The sequence below is a fragment of the Hibiscus syriacus genome, unplaced genomic scaffold, assembly GCF_006381635.1.
Source record: "Hibiscus syriacus cultivar Baekdansim isolate YM2019G1 unplaced genomic scaffold, ASM638163v2 tig00112523_pilon, whole genome shotgun sequence".
In the NCBI taxonomy this organism is placed as follows: Eukaryota; Viridiplantae; Streptophyta; class Magnoliopsida; order Malvales; family Malvaceae; genus Hibiscus; species Hibiscus syriacus.
The window spans coordinates 67,350-82,976 of NW_024063355.1; the positions used below are offsets into that span (position 1 = coordinate 67,350).

Sequence of the window (15,627 nt, forward strand, 5' to 3'; positions counted from 1 at the left end):
AATGTCTTGCATTTATATATGTGAAGATTTTAAAATAAATATAACAGTTAGAGGCGAGGAACTATTATTTTTGTGGGGATAAAATATTTTTAAATATTTAATATTTAATATTTAATTTTCAGTTTATCCATATTAATATATGGATTTTTTTTATTTTTTTTATCATTTTTACAACTTGACACTTTGAGAGTGTTTCACATGACATAATTTTAGGCTATTAGGCCATCAAAAGGACTAAAATAAAAAAGTGTATAACTTATAAGTATGTACATCTCACAATATTTTGATACCATACAATAAATATATAATTATATTGGTGTAAGTATTTTATGTATTTTTAAACTAATAAAAAAATTATATTAAGTTATTTTTGTAAAAATGTAATAAATTAGAAAAATAATTATAAATTTAATTTATTACCGGTTAACCAACAGTTAATCATTTATCGAAATTTATAATTATAACATTAACCGTTAATTATTGTTTTTAATGATTCAGTTAACTGAAACCATTTGAAATTAACAGTTCTATTAATTAACATATTAAATGTAGCAGTTATACTGATAAACAGTTACGGCTTTTTTAAACGCCCCTAGTGTGTTTTTTGTTTTGTTATTTCTTCTGGTTTTAAATAGGTTTTATTTATATATTTTGTATGATAAAGGTGTCGGTCGTTTGAAGACACCTCATAACAAGGTATTTTTGTTGCTTTTAAAGAATATCATGAAAAGTATAATTAAAGAGAAATGGATATCATATGCCATTTCCATTTTTAAGTTCTTTTATTTTTTTAATAAAATACTAGAAATAAAATTAATATTAATATTATTTTGAAATAATATCATAATTAATTTCTAAAATTTTTGTACCGTAATTTAAATTGTATGATTGTATTCTATCCATTACTTTCACCAAACAATTGACCAAATCCAATCATTCAATTAAAGGTGATTGGCTTAGGATAAATAAAAGAAAAATAAGGGTTCCTTTGTCCAACAGTAGGTCACTCAATAATACCCACCACTTATCTCTATGGTGTCAACAAACATATGTGTATATATATATATATATATATATTCCCATTACGTAGTGTAATTTTTTTTATAACCACTTATTTCTGATTTATTAATCAACTAATATGAATAAGGTATTACAGAGGCAAAGGTGACCCTCTCAACTCTTTATTCGTAAATGTCGGGATTTTAACCTCTGACATTTGTTTAAGGGACATAGTGTCTCATTTCACTAGACGAACGGATTGTTGGTTAATGTATATTTATTTAACTTTAACCTTTTTAAGAAAATAGGATCAATGAAAATTAAATGCTAATATTAAATGTAGAAAATAAGAAGATATTCTCAGACTTAACATGCTTTAATATGATTTGATTAATATTGTGTTAGTCGTTTTTAATTTAAAATTTGAGTTTGAATTAGGTTAATTTTTCATTGGATAAAATTAAATTCATATTTAAGATAAAAATATTTGATTTGATCTAAAAGGTTTTCAAGAAAGTAACAATCCGTTATATGTTTAGAAATAATCGTAATAATATTATTTTTTATATTTTTAATTAGATTTTTATTTTATCAAATAAAATTATATATGATAGATATATCAAATTCAAACCGTGTACAGATTGTTACCTAAAATTGAGTATGATTTTGGATTGGAACGTTTAAAATTTGGTTAAAATCGAATTAATCGATCAAATCAAAATTTCGGTCAGTTAACGGTTAATGGATTTTTTTTCAAACGTTGGTTTTGATTAATTAATTGAATTAGTTAAAATTATTAAATATTTAATATATTATATATATTATTTAGCTTTACGGGTGTTTAAACTTCGGTTTTAACCGAATTAACCAAATAAACCAAAAATATTAAATATTTAATATATAACATATATTATTTATAAATTCCGGTTAATTCGGTTAACCGAACTTAGTTCGATTCGGTTAATTTAAGAAAAACGATTCGATTAACGTTTAAATAAAAAAAAGTTCAGTTAATAAATTTTGGGTAATTTGATTAGGTCGATTAACCAAATTAATTGTTTGAACGTCCCTAATTTTGGATCAAGTAGAACTTCTTTAAACACATATTGAATCAAATTTTGAATAAAAAATCAAATTTTTAACTTAATTTATCCAAATATATTAAATACTCGATCAGATTCATGCTCGTCCCTATTCTCTCTTTGCCTTCGATTGATTTTTATCAAAAATTTTAAAATTATTAGAGTGTGACATTTTTTTATTGACAACTAAACTATAATAAAGAATTTAATATTTTTAAGATTCGTTCAATAAAAAATGTTAATAAAATTTATCATATTTTCAATTTAATTTATTTTATGTTGTTCTTTGATCTTAAATTTAAAAAAAAGGAAAAAAAGTAAAAGAAGAGGAATGATCCATCTGTTGGTCGTCAGGGACTGTACATTGGTTTGGGGGCAATGAACAGCAAAGCTGGGCTCCACTTGCACAAACAAATCTTAATCATTGATGCAGTAAAAACCTGGACATTCACGGAACAGATTTTTACTGAAAACGAAAGTAAATTTAAAAAGGAGAAAAACAGTTGTTTGATAAATTTTCAAGACAAAGACGTGCGGTAAAAACACTGTTTCATCTCTTTCACTCGACTACACAAACCCTTTTCACCCTTTTAATTTTTTTTAATTTTTTAATTTTTTATTTAGGAGAATCAAAAGTTGAAATTAATTCATTATTTATTTTCAGTGAATATATTTTATTTTTTAATGTTAATTAATCTTAAATAAATGTAAAACTAAAAGAAATTTTTTACACAGTGTAATAGATATTGCTATTTTTTTCAGTTGAAATTTTATATTTCAAAGGTTGAAATTAACTTATTATTTTTTTTTCTCGATGAATATTCTCTCATTTTCTAATGTTAATCTCAACTTTTGATTTTCCCTACGATCTTAAAACAATGAAAAACTTTTTAGTTTTACATTATGTAATTAAATCTTAGCCCTGCATATATGTATATGTAAGTATATATGTTTATATATTGTATGTCTCTTACTATATGTATGAATAGGGAAGGTAACGGAGAAAGAAATGATGAAATGAAATTAATATAGCAAACCCAGCCAAGAACAATGTTAATATTGTCAGTCTCTTACTATCTTCTCAAACCCTAAAAATAAACCAAATTGATCACACCAAAAATTAATTAATTTCATGTTTCTTTTGATCAGTATACTAAAGACTCGATCCTTGTTTTTTTTTTTTCCTAAAAAAAGCAATCAAACCTCACGTGTGTTACACATCAAACTACACAACTGATCGAATGAAGCAAAGACGATAAGCATGTTGTTATTCATTGCCGCCGCCGTCTCCGCCGTTGTGTGAATGTGACCCGCTCACTTGAGATTCCGATACTCCGGTGCCGCCCGAGACTTGCCTATAAGGGTTTAATCCGGCTAACATATTTAGATGTCTTTCACTCATGGAACTACTTCCACCACTGCCGCCTCCTTCGCCATCGCCGCCGCTACTGCTCGAACCCAGTTGTTGGCCCGGCAACAAGGCCATTGGAGCTGGGAAATTCATGAAATGGAAACCACTGTTGTTCACCGAAGGAATTGTCCATATGGGGTCACCACCACCACCACTCATGACTTGATTGCTAGAATTGGTTAACATCCAAAAGTTCGCCGGAACCGCCCCGGTGCTCGACTGCAACAAGTAACTCCCCATTTGATGTTGCGAAGATAAATCGTGTTCGGGTCTTCTTTTCCTTACTATACTACCTTCTTCGGCTTCCGATATTTCCATGGAAGACTCTTGCTTGGCCGGAAACATTGGATTCAGATTACTACCGGATTGGAAGTTAAGGAACGCCGGCGCAGGAGTCGTTTCGAGTCCGATTCCGGGGAACACACTCCGACTTTGTTGCATCGAGAAGTTGGAGTTGAAACCCCATGAACGAAGCTGAGAAGGTATCGACATGCTCGAACCGGAGCTACGAAGCGAGATATTGAGGGAAGTGAAATTTGCAGGGATGGTGCCGGTACCCGTGGCGGCGATCACGGCTGGTTCGGCTTGTTGGAGCAGCCACTCGATCGTTTCGCCGTCGGATTTGTGGCCGAGCTCGCGAGTGAGTTGGAAAACCCTAGCTGCACAAAGAGCCGGCATGCGGATCCTACGGCCACGTCCATCCACCTTGGTGTGACGGTCTTTGGTCGAAGTACGCTTAGGTGGTGGGATTATGGAAGGCTCCGCCGAGATCTGGTGTCTCGAAGCAGAACGAGCGGCGGTGGTTGGTTGTTCGGCTGAGGGAATAATTGGAAGGGAAGGGAAAGGAAGGGTGGTGGAAGAGGAGGAACTAGGCTGGTTAACTTCTTCCTTCCTCTCTAGTAATTGGAATGGGAAAGTAGGACGGTGGTGGTGGTTCTGGTGATCGCCGCCGCCGCCTCCTTCCATGATAGCATGAAAGTAATAGGTTGTTTCTCTAATGGTGATGAATGAATTGAGGGTGTGAGTGACTCAATCGATCCTTTTACTTCGTGGGTTATACTAAATGTTAAAATGAGTCTTTTGGTGGGTTTTTTTCCAATTAAATTTATTTAAAATTTTAAGTTTTAATTTAATTGGTATTTTTTAAATATATATAATTTTATTTATTTACCAGTAAAGAGAGTATATGAAATATATCTTTGATGCAATTCTTTAGATAATAAATAAAAGAAAAGACGATAAGGGAAGAGGCAAGCTTTAAGGAACATAGACAATGAGTGGGAATTATATGGTTTAGCTTTAAAAACAATTCTTTTTATTTTTATATTTTAGAGAAAAAAAAAGGCTATTTATATAATCGAATATTTAAAAACATTTAAACTTTATATTAGTAATTTTGATTTTTTAGGTTTATTTTATATGATGAGTTGGTTTGGTATATGTTTATATATTATTAATGAATCGATTACACGTGTTTTAATTAAAAAATTAATACACTTGAATTAATTAAGTGATTTTCATAGTAAAAATAAATATTATTATTTTTAAAGAATTTACGTTTAAATAACTACATTTAAAATATATGTATACATTATTAATGACTAAATTTTTTTGAACATATATTATATTATAATTATCATATACTATTGAAAACAAAATTAAGATGCTTGTAATTTATCTTTATTTCATATGAAAAAAATCACTATAGTATATTAAATAGATTTCATTAATATAATATTTTATTTGTTTTAACACTGATAATTTTATATAATCTATATAATATTATTTCAAATTGCATGTTTTTAAATATTGTAATGATAATATTTGTTAAATTCAAAATTTATTTAAACATAAAATAAAAACCAAATTTATTTGAATAATATAACAAATATATTATTCTTATTATTTTGTGAATTGGAGAATTATTTATTATTATTATGATTGCGGAAGGACAGCAGCCCCTTTGGTTCAGACTCCACATGAGGTGCTGTTTTTATCATTGAATCCATAAAGACATTGGTGGCCAAGTGTGGGTCCCATATTTTTATTGTAAAAAATAAGGGCAAATTACTCCACATACCATTGAACTTGAGTCATTGTATCGTTTATACCATTGATCTTTCAATTTTGTCGGCCATAGCATTGAACTTTCATTTTCATTTTAATTATATTACTGGGCTGTTAAATCGTTAATAGTCGAACCCAAATATGTTCTTTTGGGGAGGTGTTTACATCGGCAACTGTCAGACACTTTAACATTATGTTAATAATTTAACGATTCAGTGATATAATTGAAAAATTAAAAGTTTAGTAGTATAAATAATAAAACGCTTAAGTTCCATGATATTTGATGTAGGTTACCCAAGAAATAAAATAGATAGTTGATATTATTATTAATGGAGAGTAAAGATAGTTGGGGACCCATCTTCATTCAAGCAATCATTTCATTTTGCCTTTCTTCTGCACCCTTTGGTTTAGGGTATTTTATATTACAAAGGATCCTCAACTTTACTTTCCCATATAATATATATAAATATATAGAGAAGTTAGGGTACACTTTTATATTACAAAGGATCCCTCAACTTTACTTTCCCATATAATATATATAAATATATAGAGAAGTTAGGGTACACTTTTATATTACATAAAATTAATAAGTATTATATTAATTTATAGTCATTAAATTTAAGTAAAGAAATTATTTAAATTTAAGTAAAGAAATTATTTAAATTTAATTAAAATTTATAATTAATTATAAATATTTCTTTAACTCATAATAAAATAATATTTTTCTTTTCTAAATATGTTTGAGGGTTTAGGGTTTAATATTTAAGCTTTAAGGTTTTAGATTGGGGTTTAAGGTTTGGATTTGGGGTATGAGAGTGTAGGTTTTAGAGTTTATGATTTAAGATTTAAGAGTTAGATTGAGGTAAAAATATGTATTATTTTATCTAGAGATAAAAGATATTTATTTATGAGTTATAATTTTTAATTAAATCTAAATTATTTATTTATTTAAATCTAATGACTACAAATTAGTGTAAAATTTATTAGTTTTATATAATATAAACTGCTACTACTTTTATATATATATATATATATATACCCCATTTTCATTAGGGTTTTGAGACGTTTTTGCTTATGTTTTTCACATGATTTTCTTTGAATCATTCTTGGACCTCTACTTTCTTTGTAATTTTATGAGATGTTAAATTTAATCATTATTTTTAATTTTTTTAATACAATTATTTAATAATTTAAATTATATTAATCAAATTATATGAAGTTAATATTTGATAAAAGAGTTAACGTGATAATTAAAAAAAAGATTTAAATACACATTTAATCATCATTATTTATACATCGACAAATTGACTCTATTATAATTCAAACATGAGCTATATATTGTGATTGAGAGCGTTTATTAATAAAAGAGAGACACTGCAATGGCCTAAAGTATGGATAGATAAATAAAATAATCAAATTAACGTCAATAAGAAATATAAAATCAAATATAAAATCAATAAAATAAAAGACGTGCTACAATAGTAGATAAAGGCATTTAAAATTTTCGTACGAAAGAGAAAATATTAATTATTTTAATCAAGTATAAAATAAAATATAAAATCAATAAAATCACCATTATTGCAGCTTATAGATTAACCTAAGGTAAAATTCTTTTTTTGGTTTAATTATTTGTATTCGATTAATTGATCGATTATTTTAATCAAGTATTATAAAAATTTATTATGAAAACGATTTTATCGGTTCAATTTACTCTATTTATAATGTCAAAATTCAAAATTTTAAAGAGTCAATATTTCATCTTACTCCATCAACTAATTTTACAATAAAAGTAAAATTCTTTAACGAGCAGTAATGATAAATAAATTATTTCATTCATTTTGAATGAGATTGTCAAAATTCCTAAAGTGAAATTATAAGATCAAATCTATCTTTAAAATATATAGATAATTTAATATAATTATCATTTGACATGTTATAACATAATTGAGACCAGGGCGGATGCACTAAGTCACTAGGGGTCAAGTGCATCCCCATTACTTAAGAAAAAAAATAAAATTTAGTATAATATATTATAGAAAAATGGAACAAATAAAAATTTTTGCACCCCCATTATTTTTAAGAAAATAAAATTAAAATTTTAGACCTCCAATTATAAATTTCTGGATCCGCCACCATGCTTTAGAGCAAAAGGTGGAGCATATTTTCTTTTTGCTATTTTTTTTTCAAATTCTAAGAAAAGTTTGGACTGCAGCTTTATTTTAGAAACAAACGAATAAATAAAATAAATAAATAAAACTTCTTTATGATCTATGTTACGGGCTTATTATTCTTTAGCCCGTGCGACGCTTAGACACTTCCTTTTAGTGATTAAGTCAACCTAAACTTCTATAATATCTTGATATTTAATGTTTAAAATAAAGTTTTATTAGCTTTAGAGAATGTTTTCCAAGTTTGCTTCAATGATTGATTGATGAATGGATGGTTAAATGACCAAGGCTCCTTTAAATACCATTTCACCTCCTCAATGAACATAATAAATTAATTTGATCATACGATCTACATTGTACATCTAAAACTTTTATACAAATCAAGTATAATTTAGTCCTGGGGAATTCTCCGTAAACTTCTAGAATCTTCCACGAGTCTCCCCAACATTATAGAATCTTCTTCCTAGTTCTCGAGCCTTCTATGATGTTCTAGAACCTTCTATAATATTCCAGAGCATTCTATACTATTCCATAACATTCTAAAATATTTTAAGATGTTCCAGAGTATTCTATAACTTTCCATAATGTTCTAGATCCTTTCATCGTGTTCCAGAACTATAGTCATATTCTAGAGCACTCCGTAATTGTCTCCAAATTTCTAATTAAGTCTGAAAAAATAGGCGGAAAGATTTAGTTTCTGACATATATCTTAACTTTTTTTATCAAAACTATTTTGATTTAACCAAAAATGATGAATAGACCATTAATTTCTTAAAGATGCTAACATTACAACTTACATGATAATCCATGTTTATTTCATTATTGTCACGTCAACAAATAAATTTAAAATCAAAAACATATTTTTTTTAAATACTATTACAAAACAATGCAAGGCGATGCACTTTGTTACGACAATGAAATAGTACATCAACAATGCAATTAAAGTGAATTGCTACCAACCGATAGTCTGTATAGTGAGACAAGACATTAGATTTCGTAAATAAAATTAAAAGTTCGAATCCTGAAAACTATAAATATAATAAACTGGGTTGGAAAGATCACCCCATAATATTCATCTACAAAACCCAATCTAGATTAATCAATTAATAGATCAGATGATTGTTAATTCAAACATGAACAAACTGGGGCGGCCGAACTAGGAACGTACGTCGGAGAGTACGGGGAGGGGTGTCCCATGAGGTCGGGTTCGTGAAGAAGACAGGTTACCCTCCAACATAGCCCTATACAGCAAGAGGATAGAGAGAAACGAGTCATGGTCAATATTGTGCCTGCAAAATTGGAGGTTCCTGTTTATTGCTGTTGTTGCACAACCAGCAGACATCAATTTTGCGGAGATGGGGGCCTCACCATATATTTTATATCGACAGCTTTATGATTTGAATGATTCATATTGATTCTAATTTAGGGATGAATTCGAGATCAAATATTATGAGAGATTATATTATCAAACTTAAAAAATATAACTACAGAGTACATTTCATAATTTGGAGGTCTCTTACGGAAGTTACTCTCAACCTGACGTTGGGGACAGTCTACTATCATACCTCCCCTTATCCCATTACATATGGGAATAAGGGTCAGCATTAATTGAGGAAATAAATAATTTATTTAGATTTATTTTTACTCATTAATTCTTGTGATTGCTCAAATCACCATAAATATTTAAACACTTATTTGAATATCTAGCTATTAAAATGGAATAAATTTTTATTTATAATTTTTTTATTCAAGAATACAACTATTTTATTTTGATTTTCCTCATTTGTCATTTAAATTTAATACCACGACGTCAGGAAAAAAAAAGAAAGTGATAAAAACCCAGGTCAATGACCCTACCAAAAGGGTACCCATTATCTTGGTTTCCCCCCAAAATTGCCAACAAAGGAATCTTTCTATTCATGACATGAAAAATAATTTTAATATTTTGTGCACATCACATCATTATATGACATAATTTAAATAATGAGAAAACCACATTTTTTTAATCAAAAATAATAATTAATTTTGTATAAATAAGGAAAAGATACAATAAAATCATAAAATAACTACTAAATAATGAAAATAGGATCATGTTTTTTTTAAAATAAAACCAAATAATGCAAAAAAATATTCTATTTTATTTTATTTTATTTTATTTATTTTACTATATCCATATGTAATCCTATTATCCAATCTTGTATTCCACACCCTTTCTCTTTCACAAACGGTGTCATTTCATAGATACCAACAAAGCCACTTACCATTGCGTGAAATTCGTGAATCAATTTGCTGTAATTGACATATTATTTTAACAATATACTTATTTTTTATTGGCTAATTTAATAAATAAGTACCCAAAGTATATCATATTTTTCATTTAAGAACCTAAAGTATTTTTTTATCAAAACGAATATCTAGGTTATCTTTCACGTCAAAATAGGTACCTAAAATATTTTTTGATTAAAATAGGTACCTGAAGTATTAATTTTTTTCATCTAGGTACCTAAACTATTCTTTAATTAATACCACATGTCAAGTCTTTTGAAACTTACATTAAAAAGTTTGAATACTTTTGACAAAAAATATTTGAAGTACTTATTTTGACAAAAAAAAAAATTAACCTTAGGTACTTATTTTGACCAAAAAATACTTTAGGTACTTAAATGAAAAAGCCTTTAATTTCTTTTATATAATACTTGAATAAAATAAATTAAAAATATTACGTTAATATTTTAACAACATCCTAATTCTGCTCATTTTAAACTAATTATTTTTAATCCCATATTGCAACTTATTTCTTATTACTGTAAAAATAACAATAATGCAAAAGTATATCAAAAGCTTGGATTAAAAAACAAGAATAAGCTTTAAGTTTACCTTTTAACACTTCCGTAACATACAATGATTTTCTATCAGAATTAGTGGCGTTTATACGAAAGGGTAAACTACGCATTTAGTACATAAACTATCATTTTTGATCCGTTTTAGTACCTAAACTTTCAAACAGGAAATTCATTTAGATTTTACCTCATCATGAATTCTGTCCGTGTCATCTTTCTGCTGTGCATCAGAAAACCACGTAAAGAAGCTGCATTCATATGTAAGAAATTTAGCACAACGTAGAGCTGATATGCGGCATGGCTGAAGATGAAGGATCAAATAAAATACCATCACATAAACAGATGCAAGCTATAGAATAATGCAAATCACTATCAAGGTTCAGTTATAATATAACTTATAAGAAACTAAAGGCCTGAGAAAGAATACCGGCTGTTGAGTATGATAAACAAACACTTCTTCAGCGAATTGCCGCTTATTTCCTTTCTTCTCATGATTAGCTCCATTAGATAGGCCCTTCACGTTTAGCGAAAGTAACTTAGGATGGTTTCCACCGAAAACAAATAACAAGAAGTTGAATAGACATTAAAAGAGGAGAAGCTCTCCCCGTGTCCTTTTTCCACTTGATTCGGGTGGCAGTACTTTTAACTCCTTCGTCAAGGAGGGTAAAGGTCTTTGTAACCTTTGTATCTTCGAAATAAATATTGGGGTTGAAGTTGAATACCAGCTTGCGTACCTCATTGTATTTCTGCTCCACTTCCAAGACTTTATCACTTTCCTCTTCATTGATCTACAACATACCAAAATGGAACAAAACAAAGAGTTTTGAGTCGTCACCATGTCAAACAATTTACGGCTACATCTGTATGTTCATAAGCAAACATATCCATATGGATGAAGCCTTCTTTACTATGAGACATATTAACCTAAAGAAAATTGCAACAATAAAGTAGTTTTGATGAAACAGTCCAGACATTTCAACATGCTGAAGAAAACGATTAAAGGACTAAAGTATTCACTATAATTCTGATATATATATATCCAACACAGAAGACGCCATTCAAAGCCTATCATGCATAGAAAATATTGAGCGCACTCGCACTTGGAATTACAACCAATTCAATACTTTGTCACTCGAAACATTCAATAAAATCCAGATTTTAAAATAAAACAGAGCTTTGCTAAACAAATTTCCTGGACTTTTCTCATAAACACTAGGCGACCAGACAAATTAAAAACCAGCAGATACATGCATGAATGTAAAGAAATAGATGTGGAAAATATAATATATTCATTAACATAAAATAGCGTCAGTAACAATAACATTAGATTAATATAACGAATAATCATGCATAAAAGAAATTATAGTGGAGGAACGAGATGCGAAGTTGGCCAAAGTATGAGCAGCTCCGTTTGCGTTTGCGTTTGCATTACGACGGATGGGTCTGAGAATGTACTCCTGATGCGAAACTGACAAATCTGAAGCATGTTGCAGAAGCTGAGTAACGACCGTAGAGGCATCACTCTCAATAATCACATGAGAATGCGCCAACTCTCTGACTAATTGCAGACCAAAACACAAAGCATATGCGCTTCCACACAACTCGGAACCCTGGGACAGTCGAGGCCTCTTGCCTTGCCTACCGAAACAAACTCATCATGATCACGAACTAGGGCGCCTATAGTCGGAGAGCGTTCTTCAGACGGACAGGCACCATCAACATTTAACTTTACAAATCCCAGAGGCGGTTTCGATATACTACATCGACCATCTACAATCCCAGCCAGGTAACGACGCCGACCAACAGGCAATGCTTCATGAAGCCAACCAAATAGTCGCACTCATGGAAATGTAGGCAACCATGAAATAGAAAGCCGGAGGCGTGACGGAGATTGCACAGAACGTTCTCTCCGAGAAAGCCAAGAATATCCCGATTTCACTGTGTTGTTACCAGATGAATGGCCTGCCCAAATCAATATATCTGACCAGACCGGAGCAATGGGGCAATTAAGAACAGTATCAGCGTTAGCATAATGGAAAACCTGTCGAACAAGTTCCATATTCCACCGAGCTTCCCCATCGATCATAAACTCACCTAGACGTATAGGAGCCACAGTACTATCAATGTATGAAGCTTGCAACTGAACAGGAGCAACACCCCCCAAGCGTCTCTATATACATGAACTGAGCTGTAAATGCCTATCTGAAAAAAATACCCAGAATGAACTATTTGATAGCTGTCCATATACTACGCCATGCAAATGACGGTCTAGAACCTAAAGGTGCATCAAGAATCCGGCCGTCAGGGAAATACTTCGCTGATAAAATCCGAGAAACCAAGCTGGTGGGGTGACGTATACAACGTCAAATCTGTTTACCAATTATGATAAGATTGAATTGGCAGAGATCATGAAATCTAAGTCCCCCAGCACGTTTCGGTTGACAAATAGTGTCCCAAACAACAAGAGGTCATCCACGATCCGATGGATCGTCCGTCCACCAATATGAACGGAGAACCGACGTAATATCATGCACAATTCTTTCCGGAAGAAGGAAACATCCCATTACATATGTGGGAAGTCCTTCCCCACAGATTTGACATACAGTCTGGCCTCCATAAGTGTTTTTGGTCCATCCGCGGATACGAGAGCTCAATTTATCACGGAAGAAACCAAACGCTGCAGAGCAATTCTGGCCAATCACAAGTGGCATACACAAATACGTCACGCGGTCAGATACAACGATCACCCCAAGAATAGAACTCAACGATAAGCCAATATTAACAGGGGTAGAAGGACCAAAATAGATGTTGGACTTTGTGTAGTTCACCTTCTGCCCAGAGGCTCGTTTTTTATATATATCAAACACTTCACTCATGCGGACAAATTCATTAGTCGAACAACGGAAGAATAATAAGCATGCATCTGCATAGAATAAATGTGGAATAGGAGGACCAGTTCGACACACTCTGAGTCCTTTCGACATTATATTGAATGTATAGTCCGTTATTTAAAATTTCTAGGGTATATTACATATTTAGTACCTAAACAATAAGTTTTTCTCCATTTTAGTACTTAAACTTTTAATTTTTTCAAAATCATACGTAACGTTTAATTTTTATTTCATCTTAGTATTCCGCCGTTAAAAACTTAATGCGTTTAATAATTAAACTATCAGTTTTGGTCCGTTTTACTATCTAAACTTTCAAAATTTTCAAAACATAACATTAAATATTGAACAATACTGAAATAAAAAAACTAAAGTTATTAACAGCGAGTACTAAAACGAAACAAAATCTAAAATTCAAGTATAGTTTTGAAAAAACTGAAAGTTTAAGGACTAAAACGGACCAAAATATAGTTTAGGTACCTAACGAGTGATTTACCCACAGCTCTAATTTTAATCATCTACCACCGTCGGTTCTCTCCCTCATTTAATCCTTCGGTCATGGGTCAACTCCATTCACTCTCCGTGGATTTAACAACACCAAATCATTTGCCGCTTTCTTCCTTGGGTTGCTGGGTCCCGCTTCTTTAAGAAAATCAAACACGTGGCAGTCTTCCAAGATTCGGATGTAATTTGAGATTATTGTCAATTTAATTTAATTTAAATTCTGCTGTTCCGACAAGTGTCCCTCACCCTAGTCATGATCTTAAAAATATTAAATTAATCAAACAATCCAGAGACTCGAAACCTGGCACCTGCTATTTTAATTTAACCAACTCGGTACCTAACAATGCCCAGTCATGGGACAGGTGTCCTCTTTCGGGACCCACTAGGTTTCTTTTTCTGAATTAGGATAATTTTCATTTTATAGGACCAATATATTTTTAGATTTATTCAGTACATTGTTTTATATTAAAGTATTTTTTTCTATTTATTTTGAAGATATCATGTAAAGATCCAAGAAAATGTAGGGTAAATTATGTGTTTAGTACCTAAACCATCAGTTTTTGTTTATTTTATTATCTCAACTTAATCAGTTTAGTTTTTGTTTGATTTTAGTATTAAGTGCTAAAAACTTTAATTTTTATTTTTTTAGTATCCGTTCAAAATTTAATGTTAAGTTTTGAAAAAAACTGAAAGTTATGTACTAAAACAAATCAAAACTGATAGTTTAGATACTAAACATGTAAAGTTTTTAATGGTGGATATAAAATAAAAACTAAATTTTAGGTATGTTTTGAAAAAAATAAAAGTTTAAGTATTAAAATAGAGCAAGGCTGATAGTCTATGTATTAAATATATAGTTTACCCAAAAATATATTATGAACTATAAACTAGCCATACGTTATGATTTGAAATATTTTTTAATCAATATATATATATATATATATATATATTGCTTAACCCTAATATGATATTGTGAAAATGTAGAATCAAGTCAGAATAAATTCTTAAACAGACAAAGTCCTTTCTCTATTCTTCATCTATAAAATTAAAATTTATTTATTAAATAATGTTAAAATGTTTTTTTTCAATTTTAAATTAATAGAAGTAGATTTTTCTCATGGGAATATTTATTAACAAGAATGGGGTTGGTTGCCTTGTTATTACTGGTTGTTTGCTATCATTGACTTCTGTGTAGTATTCTCTTTAGGTTTTCTCTTCTTAATTTTAGTCGGATCTTACGTTTCTATCTATATGCAGAGCCTTTTTACGTAGGGATTTATTTGCAGGGATTACTTTCTACAGACGCGCATATTTAGACTGCATATGCAGGCTGTTTCAACTATATATTTATTTATTTATACATGCATTGCATTTTATCTTTTAATTTTCTGACTGCCGGAGGTCTTCCACGAAAGTTTCTCTCAACCTGGCGTTGGGAGCAGCCTACTACCCTACCTCCCTCTTACCCCATTGCATATGAGAATAGGTTGTTGTTGTTGTTGTTGTTGTTGATAAATTTGTTTATCTTATATAATTTAGCAAATTAAGTTTATTTATTTTTTATTAATATAGAGTAAGTACAAGGCTGTTTAAAGATGATTCTTAATCTTTCGACTTTGAACGCTACACCCCTGGCATCTATGGTGTTCGAACATGAGTCCTTAAGGA

At 30.2% G+C, this 15,627-nt stretch overlaps 1 protein-coding gene across 1 annotated transcript; it reads right to left on the reverse strand.

Moving 5' to 3' along the window:
* Window positions 1-3,225: 3,225 nt before the first annotated feature.
* On the reverse strand, window positions 3,226-4,521 carry LOC120181342 (transcription factor TCP14-like). Its single transcript, XM_039186504.1, has one exon. It carries the CDS (start codon window positions 4,456-4,458, stop codon window positions 3,349-3,351), a length of 1,110 nt encoding a protein of 369 aa, XP_039042435.1. The 5' UTR covers window positions 4,459-4,521; the 3' UTR covers window positions 3,226-3,348.
* Window positions 4,522-15,627: the final 11,106 nt, after the last annotated feature.

Excerpts from the sequence above, each read along its gene's own strand:
- LOC120181342 (XM_039186504.1), bottom strand. The coding sequence starts at position 4,458 with ATGGAAGGAGGCGGCGGCGGCGATCACCAGAACCACCACCACCGTCCT.